The following is a 22,477-nucleotide window of genomic DNA, read 5'->3' as shown; positions in this document are numbered from 1 at the left end:
CGCGCCCGGTTGGTTTTGGATAACTTTTTTGCTTCAATAAATAACAGTATTATTTAAAAACTATATTTTGTGTTTACTCAGATTGCCTTTGTTTTATTTTAGATTTTGTTGGAATTTTTGAAACAATTTATTCTGAGATAAACACACAAAAACAGAAGATATAAGGACGGCAAATACTTTTTCACAGCATTGTATATCACAACTTCAATATAGATATTTATTGGGAATATGGCAGATTGTTTGTGTCATTAGATTCGAGACATTACAACAATAAACACAAATTCATCTCATATAAACACTCGCAGTCTACAGGATCTCTCGACCATTCAAACCCCCAGCGGCCCGTCCATTCAGCGCGAGCGTTTCATACACAACATCCCCGTTCCCCAAAGACACCCGTCAACACAGTGAGAACCGTTTAAACATCTCACAACGCTTGATTTACCTTCAGGGGCAGTTGAGGAAAAACATGCATCTGTGAGTCTCACGGGGAATTTCACAAAAGAATATGAAGTCAAACCCTCGTGTATCAGAAATGAAATCAGACTCTGAGAAAAGTGAGTTTTTCTTGAGTAAATCTGATGAAATGTCACGGCGAGCAACAGCACACGAGTAAACGGAGACCTGGAGAGAAACAAGCAGTGATTTCTCCAGGGATGTCCCCTAAACGCTCGAGGAACTAGCGCGGCGTTACAGCGGACGAGAGGGTTTGTTTAAGACAAACTGAGATTAGCTGCGATGAGATCGTTTTCCTTCGAGGTCAGCGCTGACGCTTCTATTCCCAGCTGATGCGAGCGGTGACCGCGGTTCTGTCTGCTTTACAAATTGTGTAAATATCAAAGACAAGACTTCAATTTTAGTTGTAGAAACTGCCGGTGGCCAAATTGTATTACTAACATTTGAATTCTATCAGTGTGAAGTCGCCAGCGGCTTGTGAGTGCTCGGCTAAAATTAAACTACAAACCAACAACCTACACAATGCTATAGAAACACAACAGTTACATTGTAGCACTTTGTTATCCAGAGCGACACAAAAAGTGTGTTAGATTCATGTGTACTGGATACATTACCCACGTACTAATGAACGAGTCATTTAAGTCTTGTATTTGTCCAAAGTGATATACAGTACACTTGTTTAAGGTTCAAATGCTCTTGTTTAACATCAATTGTTCAACCAAAAATGTAAATTCACTCATCATTTATTCACCCCCATGTCGTCCCAAACCTGAATGAATTTCTTCCTTCTGTGGAACAGTAAAGATGACGTTTAGCGCAACATTAGTCTCAGTCACCATTCACTTTCATTGCATCTCTTAAAATAAGTGACGGAGACTAACTAACATCATTCATTTTGTGTTATAAGTAATACTGGGTTGAACATGGAGGGGGTTGAATGATGACAGCAGGTTCATGGTGAACTATTCATTAAAATATTACAATCTTTAAAATCTTCAAATCTTCTAAATCTTCCAATCTTAAATTTGTTTAATTATTAAATCTATAAAACTTGAAAATCCTTAAATCTTCCAAATTAAAAACCTTTTGAATCTTTACAATCGTACAATGTTTAAACTTTAAAAATGTTAAATCTTTAAATCCTTAAAATACATAAAATCTTCAAATATTTAAAATCTTCAAAATCTTCAAATCTTTAAATATTTAAAATCTTAAAACTATTTAAAATCTTCAAAATCTTCAAAAAAAATTTAAATCTTCAAAACTTTAAAATCTTCCAAATCTTTACAAACATACAATGTTTAAACTTTAAAAATGTTAAATCTTTAAATCATTAAAATATATAAAATCTTCAAATATTTAAAATATTCAAAATATTTAAAACTTTAAAATCTTCATAATCTTCAAATCTTTAAAATCTTAAAATTCTTTATTTCAAATTAATAATTAAAATGTTTTAATCTTTTAAATCTTAAAATAAATGTTAATTTAAATAAATTAATACATTGAAATCTTTAATTTCTCACTCATATCTCATTCACATTTGGCACACAGAAACAGAATTACATTTTTTGGTGAAAGTTGACAATAATTACATGAATTAAATATATTTTATTGTGTCTCTATTTCACACCTTTTTAAAGTGCTTGAAACACATTAGACTACAAAATGTCACCAACAACAGTTTCTGTTCAGAGAACCCAAACAAACACGTTCATCAGTGAGCGGATCTCAACTTTATCAGTTCTGATGATCTTTTATAATGTTCAAACGCTCCGGCCGACACCCGTCCAGAGTGTGTCATGAATAATGGACGACAGTGCTTGTGTCACAGTTATAACAGTTATATAACAGCACGGTCTGTTTTACATTCCTCATGAATATTCAGTGAGCATCAGACAGACCGCTTAAATAAACATGATGCCAAACCTTGTGGGAGAAACAGTGTGAGAGAAGGAAATGAGATTGTGAATACTTTATTCACGGCCGACAGAACAGGAAACAACATGTTGTTGTCCTGATGATGGTCTAGTTTTTAATTGGATTTTAAATATATCGAGTAAGCTCTCAATATCCTCTTGATTTATAATGTAACCTCATTTGGCTGTCTGGGAAGGGAACGTTGATGTTACTTGTGTGTTTTAAGGACTGTAATGACCCGAGCCTGACCAGACACAATACCAGTCTGGTTTTGAGCTGGTTTTGAGCTGGTTTAGGCTTCGGTGTATCAGTATTTAAATCTCTAATAAGTGGCTTTGACAGTAATGATTAATTTGGGTTGGAGTGTGTCACAGGGTCTCTTTATGGGCCAGTTATGTGTCAGAGAAATGCAATGAGATCTTATTCTGCTTTCATCGGACTCATGAGATAAATCCCATCAGCCATCTGTCTGTCAGTCGTCTCAGATGTTTTAATTAAATCACAGATGAGATGGACGTGATCGGAGCCAATAACAGCGAAGCGCTATGAACTTTAATCTCACTTTAGCACATCAAACCTGCCGTAACTCGTGAAGTCTTATTGTAAAATGAACCCTGTAAATTGTTTTCATGGTGCAACTCGCAAAGTTACAAACGACCCCATTAATACTATTGTGAACTTTAGAAATGCCCTCATTCATTAAACTCATTTCAACACTGCAAGATACAGTATATATATATATATATATATATATAGAATTAATACGTATATTTGTATAAAGTGCTTTAAACTGGATTTAGGCATGGGTGACATGGGTAGTCACCCTGGGTGGCATCTTGTGAGGGCGTGGCACAAGGCGGTGGCAACTGCTTTATGCAGCACAATGAGCTAGCAGCTAGCGCTCGTGTTATTGTTTATGGTCAGTGTGTCATGTTTAAGATCTTTAAAATCTTCAAATCTTCAAAATCTTCAAATCTTTAAATTCTTCAAATCTTTAAATTCTTCCAAATCTTTAAAATCTTAAAATCTTTAAAATCTTCAAATCTTTAAAATCTTCAAATCTTTAAAATCTTTAAAATCTTCTAAATCTTCAAATCTTTAAATTCTTCCAAATCTTTAAAATTTTAAAAATCTTCAAAATCTTAAAATCTTTAAAATCTTAAAATCTTCAAAATTTTCCAAATCTTCAAAATCTTAAAATATTTAAAATCTTCAAATCTTCAAAATCTTCAAATCTTTAAAATCTTCAAAATCTTCAAATTCTTTAAAATCTTCAAAATCTTTAAATCTTCAAAATCTTAAAATCTTCAAAATCTTAAAATCTTTAAAATCTTCAAAATCTTCTCAGTGTGTCATGATTAAGATGATGTCACGGCAGTAGAGGCGGCGTAACTATGACGATCATTCTATAATCTCGCCCACGTTGCGGCGGCACTAAATTGCAGTGGAGATGCAAGCTCAGAAAACTCGAACCGTAACGTGGAAAAGTGCCATAATTTTGTTATATAATTAAAATGCGTAAATCTTGAAATAATTATTCCTGTGCATGAAGACACAAAAAGTATTTAAATTGACATATACTCAAAAATTATTTTCTGATTTATGCATTTGAATATTGATAATAAAATGTCATCGTTTTAAATGTAGTAATCTTTAACCAAAATGTTTTTTTGTTAATAACATTTAGTTAAAAATGAATAAATCTTAAATATTTTTTTCTGAGTGTATGAAAACAAACATTTCTGTATTTCAAAAATTGTAATTATTTCGCCGCCCGGCGTGAATTTGCGTCTTTGCATTGACATTGTATGTAGCAGCACAGCGCGAAACGCTCGCTTCACGTTGTATGTGAACGCACCATATATCTTAAAAATATGCGAAATAATTTTTCTAGGTCTTTTTATTTATTTATTTATTTATTTTTTTAATCCTATGTTGTATTTCTCTTTCACTGTGGCACGTTTAAATGTGAAAGATCCACTCGATGTTCAACGGAAATTATTTATTGTACATAGCAAAGCAAAACAGGGATTTAATGATCAAATATTAGTGACAAAATAAGTTGCAAAATATCGAAATGACGTACTCAAAAATAATTTCCAGATTTAAAGACAATGGAGCAGGTTTCGGCCCTGAACATCATTACTTCTTAAAGATTAAATCTATTCATCTTTGTTCTAGTGGACATGGACATGAAATCCCTCCGTTTAACTGCCTCCAGTGTTGGGATTTCAAAAGATTTCTAAAGCCTGAAAAATGGCAGTAAACACACTTAAATGTCTCCCCTGATCTCACAATGTCTCACGGCTAAATGAAGACGAGTCCTACAGCACTCATCAATAATGCTGATGGTCCTGTGGACCTGCACGAATGGGGTCGAGGGGCTCCGGTGTGACATTAGCTACGAAACGTCTGTAAAATGAAAAGGATGCTTGACTAATGACGTTCCTGAGGAGGTTAAACCAAGTGTGCTGCACAAGCCCTCAAAAGTGAAGCCAAAATCTCTCGATCGCCCCCCGGTGACTGGTCCTAGTATAGGTCATAAGCCCCGCCTCCCCATGTTATTCAACGGGACGTGAGACCAACTAAACAATTAAATTACACTTCACATATCTTTTTTCCAAAGATAGTTTCTGTCATTTACTGTCGTTTCTATCACGTTGATGTCATTTCAAGTGTTTGTTTTCAAAATAAGTTTGTTTTTAGTTATTTGATGCTATAAAAACGGTGCGGTGACATCATGATTGACAGCTGTGATTGACAGGTTCTCTGAGCGAAGTAGTCACTGAAGCACCAACTGACTTTTTTTCGGGATCTTCGGAGGACTGAGGAGATTGGCGCTTTAAATTTAATATCTAAATTTCTATAATTAATTATTTCACACCGTCATAAGTCAAAAGGGGCGTGTGCTTGCGGTTGATTCAGCGAGAGTGAGGGCGGGGCCTTGATTTCGCGGCTTTACTTCCTGCTCACTACTGCGCAGGTCTGGTCCCGAAATCGCAACTGCGCAGACTCAAGTCCCAAGATGTCAGCGCCATATCGGGACACTGGCGGCTTCAGTTCTCACCAATGGAAAAGAGCGAAGGGGCGTCGGCCATCTGTGGAACTTACAGGACCCTAAAACACTAATAAAACAGACCCACAATTAATAAATGCTTCACTAATGATCTTCAAAAACAGTGTTTCCTAATGAAGCTCAAAATGAAATTTGTGAATAAATGGGTCAAATTGTGTCTGACAGAATGTGCCAGCGTGTCTGTGCCAGTCGTAATGGGGTCATTGTGCCAGTTCATGCCACAGGCGCGGGTAACAGGGCAATAATCAGCTCGTGAACACATTCTCATGCACACCAGAAACAGCAGATGCCTCATCCTGGCAGCGGCAGCAGCGGGCATATGTGAGAGACCATGCCAGGCTTGAAGACATACACTTACACACGTGGTTTATTTCTATGCCAGTGTAATAAAAAGACGCTTGTGCACATCATCTAATTTGGTCTATTTCTGATATTTACCAAGAGCATTTTAAAGTCAACATGAAACCGTGTTCACAAGCCGCTCTGACGTCTGTAACGTGAGTGAAACGGGACATTAGCGTTAATGTACGGCGAGATCTGGTGAATTGATCCGATGCTATAAAGTGTCTCTATATAGATCAACTAAAAGGTGGCACTGATGAATCGCTCAAAATAAGTCAGAAATGTGTATTAAGAATGTAAATGTGTTCATTTTTACCCTTTAAACTACGATTGCACTGATGTATCGGCCACCTGTACTTTATCGGCAAATTATTAATGCAAATTTATTATTAACGCATCGATATGAACAAAAACATGTTAATGTATAATTAATTATGTACATTTATTGCATTATATAAAGTTTTTAATGTCTCATACGTGTCTGTTGTTGCTGTAAATTGAACTTAAGAGATGTGTACTAAAAGTGGAAAGTAAAGGCACATCTGCACAACATCTGCACAACATCTGCACAACATCTCAGTATCACGAGGGATGTTTGTGCCAGACTGACTCACCACAGCGGTGTCGTGTTAACCATTCAGAAACGTCCTGCTTCATTCTCACAGTTGTGACTTCTGCCAATTGTTTCGCTTGTGAAAAATCCACCTGAATTAACACGAGTCAAATGATGTTGATTGAGTTTAACTTGTACTAAACCCAAAAATATTCCTTTAATTCTAGTCAACCTGTTCAGATAAACCCAACAAGTATTATCTTTAGCGCATGTCCACTAATGAAGAGATGATTCAGACAAATCAGGGGAAAAAATTTTTATAATAAAAATATACTGCATCATTGAGATTTACATTACAAACCCATTTTACGATTGAGACACTGACACGATTCTCAGTTTATGATACACACTTACAATAATTCTTTATCTTGTGGTCAGTTCAACATTTCAATATTAAATATATACATTTTTCATTTACCCAAGATATGCATTTATATGTTGCACTGTAATAATGTACAACTGATATGCTGAGTGACTCCAGTCAGGTCTCCTTAGCAACCAAATTGGCCGGTTGCTAGGGAGGGTAGAGTCACATGGGGTAACCAAATTGGCCGGTTGCTAGGGAGGGTAGAGTCACATGGGGTAACCAAATTGGGCCGGTTGCTAGGGAGGGTAGAGTCACATGGGGTAACCAAATTGGCCGGTTGCTAGGGAGGGTAGAGTCACATGGGGTAACCAAATTGGCCGGTTGCTAGGGAGGGTAGAGTCACATGGGGTAACCAAATTGGCCGGTTGCTAGGGAGGGTAGAGTCACATGGGGTAACCAAATTGGCCGGTTGCTAGGGAGGGTAGAGTCACATGGGGTAACCTCCTCGTGGTCACTATAATGTGGTTCTCGCTCTCGGTGGGGCGTGTGGCGAGTTGTGCGTGGATGCTGTGGAGAATAGCGTGAAGCCTCCACACGCACTACGTCTCCACGGTAACGCGCTCAACAAGTCACGTGATAAGATGCGCGAATTGACGGTCTCAGACGCAACTGAGATTCGTCCTCTGCCACCCGGATTGAGGCGAGTCACTGCGCCACCACGAGCAGCTTTTTGTTTTGGAGCTTAATTGTTAATGCAACAATGTCAAAAATCTAATTCTTGTTTCTTTTGATTTTGGGATGAAATATGAGCTAGACGTGTTTTCACCCATTATGACAAATGGATGCAGGTGAAATCATGAATGCTTTAAATACCCCCAAAACACTGACAAAACCTGACACTTAAATAAATGAGCTATTGACAAAAAAATACAAATCTAAATTATTAATTAAATTTTAGAATCATACAGTTTTATAATATGTGATTTTCAAATGGCACAAGAATTTACATTTACACATTTACAAATTTTAAGCCCCCAACAACAGATTGACAAATAATCAGAAAAACAAAACAAATTTGTAAACTTACGAACAATGTCATATTTTGTGTACAACATGTATTTATTTTCACATAAATAATTATTTTCAAAATTCTGTATTGTAAAATAATAATAAAAAAAATCACCATCATTAAAATACAATTATGTAAATTAAATCTGTACCACTTAAATAGATGCAATAAGAACCAAATCTATAACTCAAATATTCAACCATTGACCATTTGAACATATATTATATGGCCAAAACGTTTGTGAACCCCTGAAAAACACGTGATTTCAGCACTACTGTCATGAATAAGAGCTTCCACTCTTCTGATCATCTTTCCACTAAATGTTCAACATGTCTGCTGGGATTTACTCTCATTCACACACACGAGTTGACCATGTAATGTACATTATGAAGGTCATTTAGTGCATTTATTGTCAGTTCTCGCTGTTATTAAGAGTATTTCACAACACGGTTATGTGTTTACATGTCCACTGATTGTCAGCTTCTGACCGTCTGACTGATGTCTGTGATCTATCAGTAATTTCAGTGATACACAGTCACTAGTCAGGAGAGGTTTTATGAGAGTGATTACAACTATAAACATGATTCAAAGCTCTCGAACACGTTACGTGATTGGTCTTGTTTTCTCATCGTCTCTCTGTAGTTCTCGGACACTTTCCTGCAGGCGTTTGGTGAAGATGTGACGGACTCGACCGCAGTACGTGTGTTCTGCGTCCTTTAGCTTTTCCTCCAGTGGGAGAAGAAAACTGTGGACTGGATCTTTTCCAAATGGAAACTAAAAACCAGCAGAAGAACATCAGATCGACTGCAGAGTCGCACCAGTTCATTAAACATCACAGAAGTCAACATGAAATCAAAATAGAGTCCGTTTAATTTAGGGATGCACCGATGTTCACCGATGCAACCTTCGGCATGTCGGTTACAAGCATGAAAACAGCTGAATGAAAAACTGATGGTGTTGATTAATAATTAATTATTAGCATACTTTGTTAAAACTCCAGAAATAATAATAGTGATAAGATGAAGGCTTGGCACTACTAAGAACGTGTAATATTTATTTTTTATTCTCTCATTCTCACGTCAATGCGGAAAAAACTCCATAAACGGATGCGACAGTTGTGAAAACGGCATTTACCTATAGGCTACATGATGAGAGAAACCAGCAGACTTTGACTTCTGAGACATTGTTATGATCTTCATTAATGCTGCACGATTGATTGAATTAAGATTAAAATCACAAAATGGCTTTGAACGATTTCTAATATGTAAAAGGCAGCGTTTCTGCATTCAGTGATTCAGTCAACACTGTGTAAGCAAGCGGCGCCCTCTAGCGGTCTGGACGGCTTTATCCATTATACCACTATAATACAGAATTTAAATGGGAGGTTTTGTTACTTTGGTTTAAACTTTTTATTTTTATGTTATCATATTTACTTTTTTCTATTGGCTTGAAAAAGATCTACCATTTAAACACATTTCTATTCTGGCTTCTTCTGAGACCCAAAATTTTAAACATTTACTCCTCCTACAGCTTTCAAGCTACAGACTCCAAACTCAGAACAAACCTTCAGGCTGGTCTGACTCGGGTTATTATATTTAACTGATCAGAATTTCAGAATTCCTGAAGCGGACTTCCGAACAGGCCCAATTTCCGATTGACTTTAAGGGTGAAAACATTTTCCTGTAGTAACTCCTTTAGAGGATTCAACCTACAGCCACCAATTTCATTACACACCTTCAGGCTGTTCTGACGTATGCTGTAAAGCAACATGCTAATACATGCTGAAATATGCTGGCAATATGCTAAACCATGCTAACAATGCCTAGCAACATGACATAACATGCTAACAACATGTTAGAACATTACAAGTTAGCAACTACTAGCTATGTGCTAAAACATGTTAACAATGCCTAGCTAAGTGTTAAAACATGCTAGAAACATGCTAGCATCATGCTAACATAAGACCCAGCTAAGTGTTAAAACATGCTAGTAAAAACCTAACTATTAAAAAATGCTAGCTACATACTAAAACATGATAGCAATATCTATGCAAGTGTTAAATATGCAAGCAAAACCTAGCAACAAACTAATAACATACTAGCAACACCCATCAACATTCTAATGTCATGTTAAAACATGCTAACAATGTCTAAAATGTTAAAACATGCTTGCAATGCCTAGCTAAGTGCTAAAACTCTCTATCAACATGCTAGAATCATGCTAACAAATGTTAACATTGCCTAGCTAAGTGCCAAAACATGCTAGCATCATGCTAACACAAGACCCAGCTAAGTGCTAAAACATGCTAGCAAAAACCTAGCTAAGTGTTAAAACATTTTAGCTACATACTAAAACATGCTAGCAAATTCTATGCAAGTGTTAAATATGCAAGCAAAACCTAGTAACAAACTAGTAACATGCTAACAACACCTAGGAACATGCTAATGTCATGTTAAAACATGCTAGCCATGTCTAAAATGTTAACTTTATTTGTCTAGTTTTATCTAGTTTATATTTCACTGTAGCTCTCTTTAAAAAATTAGCCTGTCTAAAATCTTGTAATTAAATAACACCGTAATTTAACATCGGTTATCGTTAGTGTAACACAAGGAACGGCAATAGCAATAAAAACAATCAATACTTTCACAACAGACCATTTTAGTTAAATAAAAAAATAAAATAAATAAAAGTCCCGTATAAAATGTTTTTTGAATATCTTGTTTCACTCTAAAATGTGTCACATTATGGACGTTCAATGGGTTGCGAATGCCATTTCATGTTGACTTTAAGATCTTTGAGTCAGTGTAATGTTGATTAGCTGATTAGATTAGTGGCTAATCTAAATCAAGCTCCAATATTTCAGCTAATTCGCATTAGCACTGGAAGATCATGACAAAAATGTCAAAGCAAAATTAGGTTTTAATTGTTCTGGTCTATAGTACTTATATTAGGCACTAAAACACATACAAGAACACATCTATTTACATATTCACGTGTTTTTCCTTTCCAGATTAGATTCAGAAACGCATCAGTGGTGGAATCAAGATTCATGACTTTCCCAAAAATGATCCAGAATCATTTTTAAATCAGCTTGTTTCTCTATAGCCTCACATAACGTCTCTCACTCTCTCCATATACGGTCATTCAGGCAAATATAAATGTAAAAAGACCCTGTTTGAGGCCATTAAAAGTTGCTCTAGATTCATGGAGCACAAGTCAGGCCATGAGGGGCATGTTTACTGTATTTGCCCATTTATTTACGGGAAGATGGGCACTGCCAGCCAATCATACGCAGCAGTGGTAGTAAACATTTTACAGCTCTTCTGTGGCATCTGAGTGCTTGTACTGAAGCCTTTTACTGTCAGACACATTCAAGCACTGAAGTACGTCTGCCGGGACCATAACAGGGTGTGTACATGAAGACAATGTGTTTATATTTTATCAGAGGTGGAAAAACAGAGATGATGATGATACAGAATTGTACAGATATGTCCAGGTCATTGATGCAACAGCTGGCTTATCAGATCAGACACGGAGCAACAACACCCGGACTCTCTTATTATTATTCTTGGAGATTTTAACAAGGCAAATCTCACACGTGATCTGCCCAAATACAGACGTGTACAGTACATACACGTGATCACTGCTACACAACAATAAAGGATGCTTATCACTCGGTCCTTAGAGCAGCTTTGGGACTCTCTGATCACTGTCGGGATCTTCTTCCGACCTACAGGCAGAAACTAAAATCGGCTAAGCCTGTAGTAAAGACTGTAAATAGTTGGACCAATAAAGCAGAGCTGGAACTACAAGCCTGCTTTGACTGCACTGATTGGAGTGTTTTTGAAGCTGGAGACACCAATCTGGATGAGCTCACAGATACGGTGACATCATATATCAGTTTCTGTGAGGATATGTGGATCGCTACAAGGACTTATTTAACATAAAACAACAACAGCAAACCATGTTTTACGGCAGGACTCGGGCAGCTTCGTCAGGCCAAAGAGGATGCTTACAGAGGTGGGGATAAAGTATTGTATAATCAGGCCAAAAACAGCCTGACAAAGGAGATTAGAGTGGCTCAAAGAAGCTACTCTGAGAAAACAATTTCTCATCTAATGACCCGGCATCAGTGTGGAGAGGCCTGAAGGACATGACCAACTACAAGACACCGTCCCCCAACTCTGTAAGGCATCAACAACTGGCTGACATATGAAAGTGTTTTACTGTAGATTTGAAAAGCCCAATCTCACACCCCACACCCAATCTGACCTACAAACACCAACACCTCCTGCGACCCCCCTCCTGCTACTCAACCTGCACTTAAGATATGGGAAGAGGATGTGTGCCGGGTCTTCCGGAAACAAAAGGCAAGGAAACCACAGGGCCCTGATGGGGTTTCACCCACTTGTCTAATATCCTGTGCTGACCTACTGGCCCCCATCTTCACACAGATCTTCAACAGATCACTGGAGCAGTGTGAAATTCCCTACTGCTTCAAATGCTCCACCATCATCCCTGTCCCAAAGAAACCCTAAATACAGGACTTAATGACTACAGACCCTCGCTCTGACATCTGTGGTCATGATGTCATTTAAGAGACTGGTGTAAGCACACCTAAAGGACAACCCCACTCTCCTATGGACTATATTACACCAACTCTAAGTTCCCATGTGTATCTGTCAGTGGATCACCACCGCTTTCTGACGGACAGAAATGAGACGCCAATGAGAGGCAAACAAAACGCCCAAACCTGACCGACGGTGTCCTAGACGCCAACGAGAGGCAAACAAAACGCCCAAACCTGACCGACGGTGTCCTAAACGCCAACGAGAGGCAAACAAAATGCCCAAACCTGACCGACGGTGTCCTAAACGCCAACGAGAGGCAAACAAAATGCCCAAACCTGACCGATGGTGTCCTAAACGCCAATGAGAGGCAAACAAAATGCCCAAACCTGACCGATGGTGTCCTAAACGCCAATGAGAGGCAAACAAAATGCCCAAACTTGACCGACGGTGTCCTAAACGCCAATGAGAGGCAAACAAAGTGCCCAAACCTGACTGACGGTGTCCTAAACGCCAACGAGAGGCAAACAAAATGCCCAAACCTGACCGACGGTGTCCTAAACACCAACGAGAGGCAAACAAAATGCCCAAACCTGACCGACGGTGTCCTAGACGCCAACGAGAGGCAAACAAAACGCCCAAACCTGACTGACTGTGTCCTAGACGCCCCTACCTGACCGACGGTGTCCTAGACGCCAATGAGAGGCAAACAAAATGCCCAAACCTGACCGACGGTGTACTAGACGCCAATGAGAGGCAAACAAAACACCCAAACCTGACCGACGGTGTCCTAGACGCCAACGAGAGGCAAACACTTTGGCAGCAGGAGTCATTTAGGTTCCTGGGCACTGCAATCTCACAGGACCTGAAATGGGAGACCCACATAGACTCCACCCATCAGAGGATGTACTTCCTTCGCCAGCTGAGGAGGTTCAACCTGCCACAGGTGCTGCTGAAACAGTTCTACTCAGCAGTCATTGAGTCTTCAATAACTGTCTGGTTTGGTTCAGCTATGAAATCAGTCTTCAGAAGACTACAAAGGACAGTCCACCCTGCTAGAACTGTACACATCCAGAGTAACAAAAAGGGCTGGTAAAATCACTCTGGACACCATTCACCCAGCACACTGTTGCCCTCTGGTGGCACTACAGAGCACTGAGCACCAGAACAGGCACAAGAACAGTTTTTTTACTCAGGCCACCTCATGAGCAGTTAAAACTGCACCGTGATGTCACTAAATGTGTATATGTGTGCATTCTCTTTGCACTGGAAGCTTCTGTCAACATGACAAACTCCTTGTGTAAGCATACTTGGCAATAAAGCTCATTCTGATATGGTTTGTTGTTGTTGATTAAAGAAGTGAAATAACAAAATAAAAATGATAATTTGCATAAAGATAATAAAGCCTATCTCTAGGACTAGGACTAGGGCACACAATATATCAGCAACCGATATATATCAGGGAGAATTAAACTATTATTGTTGTGCCGATTGCAGAGAATCTCTCATGGTTTACAAATTAACCGCGTGTGTGACCAGGAAAGTGATGTCATATAATATCTCTCTGAAAGGAACCTTTTACATTGTTTTATTCCTATTTAATCAGAATCATCCGCTGTATGTAACAATGTGTAATTTCTAATATTGCGTTTATGTTTCATGAAGTTATAAGCTAAATACTTAATTTGTCTCCAGTAAGTCGTTTTTAATTAAGCAGCTCCAGTTTAATGGGTTAAAACGCAACTTATCGGTTATTACATCGGCCCAGAAATTCTATTTTTTTTCTGTTGTGATCATTTCTAAACAATTAAACACACTTTGCATAATTTGCATTATTGTCATATAAACATCTCATTCTCATTAACAGTCCCAATATTAAAACTCATTTTCTTTATGCATATACAGATTAATGAATCCATTTATCCATCTGAATATCTAATGTGTCTGCAGGAAATGAAACTGAAGTGTAATATTGAATGTGTTCATGAGAGGTTTGTGTATGTTGTGCATTTGTGATGATCCTCGTGCAGCCAGAAGAATCATGAGTCTGTGATAGTGACAGATCTCATTGAGGTAATGACCCACAATACTCTTCTTGTATAATGAGAGAAATACTGACCATAATGACCACACACACACGCGCACACACACGCTATACACACATGCACACACACACACACACACACGCTATACACACATGCACGCACACACGCTATACACACACACGCTATACACACACGCTATACACACACGCTATACACACACGCACGCACGCGCGCACGCACACACAAATAACACGCGCGCACGCACACACAAATAACACACGCACACACACACACAAATAACACACGCACACACACACACACACACACACACACAAATACAAATAACACACGCACAAATAACACATGCACACACACACACACACACACAAATACAAATAACACACGCACAAATAACACATGCACACACACACACACACACACACACACACACACACACAAATACAAATAACACACGCACAAATAACACATGCACACACACACACACTCTCGCTGTGTCCAGGTTATGACACCTCACACTAATGTGTGTCAGCAGCACCCAAAGGATCTTCCCAAATTAACAGTCTAATTAGATTTGCTGGGTTACACACACACACACACACACACACACACACACACACACACACACACACACACACGCTTAATGAAATGTCACCCGGACTTTATTAAACTCTAATGTTAAGAGACTACACCACCTTAAATTACATAAAACCTAAAATGTTAATAATCCAAAAACTAAAACTAACAATTCCTCAAATACTCTGACAGGAAACACACCTTCTGAATGGCGTCATAAACGGCTCTGAACGCAGGCTGCTTGTCGTCATGGTAAACCCCTCGGTTGCCGTGGAGAATGTTAACGCCGTGTTGTTCGGCTGTGTCGCAGTTGCTGCCGTAGATGCAGTGATCCGGACGGTAATTCCACTGGCACGGGAACACAAACAAACTCTCTGTGTTGGACAAGAGATGGACAGAGTTTATGAGCTCTTATGTGTTCAGAACGATTCTTAAAAACACACCGTCAATCTTTTACAGTGTTGTTCATTTCTATATGATTTTCATAGATTTAAAGGGACAGTTCACGCAAAAATGAAAATTGTCTCATCATTTACTCACTCTCATGCCGTCCCAGATGTGTGAGACCTTTTCTTTTTAGAAGATTTGTAGAAGAATATTCACAATGCAAGTGAATGGTGACCAGAACTTTGAAGCTCCAAAAAGCACATAAATGCAGCATAAAACAATCCATAAGACTCCAGTGGTTTAATCCATGTTTTCTGAAGTGATATGATCGGTGTGGGTGCCCGTTTAGATTCGCTTTCACATATGAAAGTGTTGATTTATAGCAAATAAGCACTTAAATACTGATCTGTTTCTCACACACGCCTGTCATATGGATTACTATATGCTGCCTTTATGTGCTTTTTGGAGCTTTACAGTTCTGGTAACCATTCACTTGCATTGTATGGACCTACAGATGACATCATGTACCTGGGTTATGATGGAATATAATGTTGAGCAGGTCTTGATCTCCCCAGGTGATGTTCAGTTTATATTTCTGCAGCAGCGGCATCAGCAGCTCAGACCACTTCAGATTCACTGTTGTCATGTCATTCTGCACACACACACACACACTAACTGTGAATGACACGCGTGCTGTAGTGTTCACTCAAACCACAGTCCAGCTGATATACACAACCAACATGATTTATTCACATATTTCCCTCCTGTATGACACGATGAAACACTTCCAGTAATGTGGAAATATGAGAAACTGTGAAGAACAACAGTGACATCTGCTGGTGAGGCCTGGAATAACCACAAATATATATATATATATATATATATATATATACAGTGAGGAAAATAAGTATTTGAACACCCTGCTATTTTGCAAGTTCTCCCACTTAGAAATCATGGAGGGGTCTGAAATTGTCATCGTAGGTGCATGTCCACTGTGAGAGACATAATCTAAAAAAAAAAATCCAGAAATCACAATGTATGATTTTTTAACTATTTATTTGTATGATACAGCTGCAAATAAGTATTTGAACACCTGTCTATCAGCTAGAATTCTGACCCTCAAAGACCTGTTAGTCTGCCTTTAAAATGTCCACCTCCACTCCATTTATTATCCTAAATTAGATGCACCTGTTTGAGGTCGTTAGCTGCATAAAGACACCTGTCCACCCCATACAATCAGTAAGAATCCAACTACTAACATGACCAAGACCAAAGAGCCGTCCAAAGACACTAGAGACAAAATTGTACACCTCCACAAGGCTGGAAAGGGCTACAGGAAATTGCCAAGCAGCTTGGTGAAAAAAGGTCCACTGTTGGAGCAATCATTAGAAAATGGAAGAAGCTAAACATGACTGTCAATCTCCCTCGGACTGGGGCTCCATGCAAGATCTCACCTCGTGGGGTCTCAATGATCCTAAGAAAGGTGAGAAATCAGCCCAGAACTACACGGGAGGAGCTGGTCAATGACCTGAAAAGAGCTGGGACCACCGCTTCCAAGGTTACTGTTGGTAATACATTAAGACGCCATGGTTTGAAATCATGCATGGCACGGAAGGTTCCCCTGCTTAAACCAGCACATGTCAAGGCCCGTCTTAAGTTTGCCATTGACCATTTGGATGATCCAGAGGAGTCATGGGAGAAAGTCATGTGGTCAGATGAGACCAAAATAGAACTTTTTGGTCATAATTCCACTAACCGTGTTTGGAGGAAGAAGAATGATGAGTACCATCCCAAGAACACCATCCCTACTGTGAAGCATGGGGGTGGTAGCATCATGCTTTGGGGGTGTTTTTCTGCACATGGGACAGGGCGACTGCACTGTATTAAGGAGAGGATGACCGGGGCCATGTATGGCGAGATTTTGGGGAACAACCTCCTTCCCTCAGTTAGAGCATTGAAGATGGGTCGAGGCTGGGTCTTCCAACATGACAATGACCAAGCACACAGCCAGGATAACCAAGGAGTGGCTCTGTAAGAAGCATATCAAGGTTCTGGCGTGGCCTAGCCAGTCTCCAGACCTAAACCCAATAGAGAATCTTTGGAGGGAGCTCAAACTCCGTGTTTCTCAGCTGACAGCCCAGAAACCTGACTGATCTAGAGAAGATCTGTGTGGAGGAGCGGGCCAAAATCCCTCCTGCAGTGTGTGCAAACCTGGTGAAAAACTACAGGAAACGTTTGACCTCTGTAACTGCAAACAAAGGCTACTGTACCAAATATTAACATTGATTTTCTCAGGTGTTCAAATACTTATTTGCAGCTGTATCATACAAATAAATAGTTAAAAAATCATACATTGTGATTTCTGGATTTTTTTTTTTAGATTATGTCTCTCACAGTGGACATGCACCTACGATGACAATTTCAGACCCCTCCATGATTTCTAAGTGGGAGAACTTGCAAAATAGCAGGGTGTTCAAATACTTATTTTCCTCACTGTATGTATATATATATATAGAGATAGAGAGAGAGAGAGATAGAGAGAGAGAGAGATAGATATTGGTACATAGTATATTAATAAATACACACATTTCATTACAAAATTCCAACAATTTAATATGATGGAATTTTGCTATGAAATTTAAATATGTAAATCTTTAAAAAAATATATATATATAGTTTTTTTTCTTCAGCCTTTTTGATGGTATTCAAAATCTTTATTTTATAACCATCATGTCAACCAAAAAGTCACTGTTGCACAGAAAATTCTAATTATTTAATATAAGTATAAAGTAAAATCATGTTGGAAATATTGTTATATGTTGATGTTTTCTACAGTTTTTCACTCAATAAACAAACGTAAGAATGATTAAATCACTTGCATTTATATGCACCAATTCAAAAGTAAAAAAAACAACATCTTTTTACATTTCAATACATTAAAAATAAGAAAATTAAACATTTTAAGATTGAAGTATTTACAACCTCATTATCCATTGTCGTCTAATGATCTTCTGAATTGATTTTCTCCCCAATGTGTAACACCCAATTCCCAATGTGCTCTAAGACCGCGTGGTGGCGTAATGACTCGCCAAACGCTATCATGTGACTTGAGCGAGTTACCATGGAGATGTAGCGCGAGTGGAGGCTTCACGTTATTCTCTGCGGCATCCACGCACAACTTGCCACACGCCCCACTGAGAGCGAGAACCACATTATAGTGACCACGAGGAGGTTACCCCATGTGACTCTACCCTCCCTAGCAACCGGGCCTGTTTGGTTGCTAAGGAGACCTGACTGGAGTCACTCAAACTCACGACTCCAGGTGTGATAGATAGTGTCAATACTCACTGAGATACACAGACCCTCCCTAATAAGAAATTGATATTAATATAATAAAAATGTCACAAGGAGACATTCGAAAACATTTCTTGAGCGATGACACAAATAATAATAATAATGTGTTAATTTTGTAAACGCCATGTTCTGACCCCTAATGCATGTCACTGTATAAATAAAGTCACACGTACCTTGAAGCGCTTAGCTCGGATTCGTGTCATGTTCATCAGCATGACTCCTGAGTTCACTCCAGTCTTGCCGTAATACGGGTGTCGCCAGAAGCGGTTATACCAGCCGATCCGCGGCTCCTCGCGTTCCGGTGCCATAGCGGCCACGCGGACTGCCGTTAAACCCGGAGAGAAACTTCCAGATGTCCTCCACCGGCCGCAGGAACAAGATGTCGGTGTCCACGCACAGCACAGAGTCCACTTCCTTTAAGATCAGCTGAAACATCCAATATTAAAACATTAAATTTAACAACACGATTAAACTTCAAAGTGCCTAAAGTCAAACTCAAGCGTCACATCGGATTCGGTTTAGGGAAGCAATAACCTGAAAATCTCCTCTGAGATTCACTGAAGTATGGAGGAGGAAAATATAACTTCCTACAATGATGTACTTCTGCATGCAACAGCATATTCAGTGGTAACTAATGTAGGGCGGGCTTAACACATCAGGATTTGATTGGCTTGTGCACAGCTCAGTTTACTCACAGGAAGGAAGAGTCTTTGAGAAGCGCAGGGCTTGAAGAGTTTCTTCCATTCTCGGCTGTTGTCATCGGGAAACTGATGGGATAAATACTGTAGTTGAACTTTGAGGGATTCTCTCCGCCACGAGTCCAACTGAACACAACAGAGTTATTACTGTTATGTTAATGAGACCAAAACTCATTGAAAACATTTATACTGGAAATAATTAGAAATACCGATTGAATAAAAACCACCAAGGATTAATGTTATCTTTAGCTTTATATCAACAGTATTAAACTACTAATAACTGCTAATTAACTAATATAAAACTTTAAAGGGATCGTTTGTATGACTTTCATCCGTGGAACACAAATTAACATACACTGGAAAAAATAAGTATGTGAACCCTTCGGAATTAGCTGGTTTTCGGCATTAATTGGTCTTGAAATGTGATATCTTCATTAAAGTCTCAAGTATAGACCAACACAATGTGCTTAAGGTAACAACACAATAACAATTATAATCTTTCATGTCTTTATTGAACACATCCCATTACACATTCACAGTGCTGTGGAAAAGTATGTGAACCCCTAGGCTAAAGGGGTCAACGAAGCTAATTAAAGTCAGGAGTTGGCAAACCTGGCATCCAATTAATGAAAAGAGATTGGAGGTGTGGGTTAGAGCTACTTTGACTTATAAAAAGCACTCAAATATTTTGAGTTTCACAAGAAGCATCTGCTGACATGGACCAAGAGTTCTCAGAAGAACTTTGCATAAAGTTGGAAAGGGTTCCAAGCTAACTTGAAGAATTTAGATATTCATCTGTCCACAGTTAGACAAACTGTCTATAAATGGAGATGATTTAGTACTATAGGTACTCTCTCTAGAAGTGGCCGTTAGATATTCATCTGTCCACAATGAGACAAACTGTCTATAAATGGAGATGATTTAGTACTATAGGTACTCTCTCTAGAAGTGGCCGTTAGATATTCATCTGTGCACAGTTAGACAAACTGTCTATAAATGGAGATGATTTAGTACTATAGGTACTCTCACTAGAAGTGGCCGTTAGATATTCATCTGTCCACAGTTAGACAAACTGTCTATAAATGGAGATGATTTAGTACTATAGGTACTCTCCTAGAAGTGGCCGTTAGATATTCATCTGTGCACAGTTAGACAAACTGTCTATAAATGGAGATGATTTAGTACTATAGGTACTCTCACTAGAAGTGGCCGTTAGATATTCATCTGTCCACAGTTAGACAAACTGTCTATAAATGGAGATGATTTAGTACTATAGGTACTCTCTCTAGAAGTGGCCGTTAGATATTCATCTGTCCACAGTTAGACAAACTGTCTATAAATGGAGATGATTTAGTACTATAGGTACTCTCTCTAGAAGTGGCCGTTAGATATTCATCTGTCCACAGTTAGACAAACTGTCTATAAATGGAGATGATTTAGTACTATAGGTACTCTCTCTAGAAGTGGCCGTTAGATATTCATCTGTCCACAGTGAGACAAACTGTCTATAAATGGAGGTGATTTAGTACTATAGGTACTCTCTCTAGAAGTGGCCGTTAGATATTCATCTGTCCACAGTGAGACAAACTGTCTATAAATGGAGGTGATTTAGTACTATAGGTACTCTCTCTAGAAGTGGCCGTTAGATATTCATCTGTCCACAGTGAGACAAACTGTCTATAAATGGAGATGATTTAGTACTATAGGTACTCTCACTAGAAGTGGCCGTTAGATATTCATCAGTCCACAGTGAGACAAACTGTCTATAAATGGAGATGATTTAGTACTATAGGTACTCTCACTAGAAGTGGCCGTTAGATATTCATCTGTCCACAGTGAGACAAACTGTCTATAAATGGAGATGATTTAGTACTATAGGTACTCTCACTAGAAGTGGCCAGTTAGATATTCATCTGTCCACAGTGAGACAAACTGTCTATAAATGGAGGTGATTTAGTACTATAGGTACTCTCTCTAGAAGTGGCCAGTTAGATATTCATCTGTCCACAGTTAGACAAACTGTCTATAAATGGAGATGATTTAGTACTATAGGTACTCTCACTAGAAGTGGCCGTTAGATATTCATCTGTCCACAGTGAGACAAACTGTCTATAAATGGAGGTGATTTAGTACTATAGGTACTCTCTCTAGAAGTGGCCGTTAGATATTCATCTGTCCACAGTTAGACAAACTGTCTATAAATGGAGATGATTTAGTACTATAGGTACTCTCACTAGAAGTGGCCGTTAGATATTCATCTGTCCACAGTGAGACAAACTGTCTATAAATGGAGGTGATTTAGTACTATAGGTACTCTCACTAGAAGTGGCCGGTAGATATTCATCTGTGCACAGTGAGACAAACTGTCTATAAATGGAGATGATTTAGTACTATAGGTACTCTCTCTAGAAGTGGCCATCCAGCCAAGATGACTCAAAGGGCACTAGGTAAAAATGAACCCTAGGGTGACAGATAAAGACTTGAAGGAATCATTGGAACTGGTTAACATCTCTGTTCATGACTCTACTATACAGAAAACATTAAACAGGTATGTTGTTCATGGCAGGACATCAAGAAGGAAATCGCTGCTTTCCAACAAAAACATTGCTGTGCACCTCAAGTTTAACAAAGACCAAATTGATACTCCACAACACTACTGGGAATATGTTTTGTGGACTGATGAAACTAAGGTTGAATTGTTTGGGAAGAACACGCAGCACTATGTATGGCGTAAAAAGGGCACCGCATACCAACATGAAAACATCATCCCAACGGTGAAGTACAGTATTAGAGAGCATCATGATTTGGGGCTGCTTTGGTGCTTCAGAGCCTGGACCGGCTATCGTCAAGGGAAAAATGAATTCAAGTTTATCAAGATATCCTACAGGATAATGTCAGGGTGGCAGTGTGGCAGCTGAAGCTCAGTAGAAGTTGGGTGAAGCAGCAGGACAATGACCCTAAACATCGAAGTAAATCCACTACAGAATGGCTTAAAAAAAAGGAAATCCACCTTTTGAAGTGTCCCAGTCAGAGTCCAGACCTGAACCC

At 38.8% G+C, this 22,477-nt stretch overlaps 1 protein-coding gene across 1 annotated transcript in view; it reads right to left on the bottom strand.

Moving 5' to 3' along the window:
• Nucleotides 1-6,654: 6,654 nt before the first annotated feature.
• The window catches only part of gxylt1a (glucoside xylosyltransferase 1a), a 17,985-nt gene continuing 2,162 nt past the window's right edge, over nt 6,655-22,477 (bottom strand). Inside the window, 8 exon segments of the mRNA XM_052119602.1 lie at nt 6,655-8,557; nt 15,192-15,364; nt 15,906-16,029; nt 18,905-19,051; nt 19,053-19,157; nt 19,427-19,491; nt 19,494-19,543; nt 19,545-19,555. Coding sequence (XP_051975562.1) covers nt 8,387-8,557; nt 15,192-15,364; nt 15,906-16,029; nt 18,905-19,051; nt 19,053-19,157; nt 19,427-19,491; nt 19,494-19,543; nt 19,545-19,555 — 846 coding nt within the window. The 3' untranslated portion in view covers nt 6,655-8,386.

This window comes from Xyrauchen texanus, chromosome 46 (genome assembly GCF_025860055.1).
Source record: "Xyrauchen texanus isolate HMW12.3.18 chromosome 46, RBS_HiC_50CHRs, whole genome shotgun sequence".
In the NCBI taxonomy this organism is placed as follows: Eukaryota; Metazoa; Chordata; class Actinopteri; order Cypriniformes; family Catostomidae; genus Xyrauchen; species Xyrauchen texanus.
This window is presented reverse-complemented; position numbering and strand designations above follow the sequence as displayed.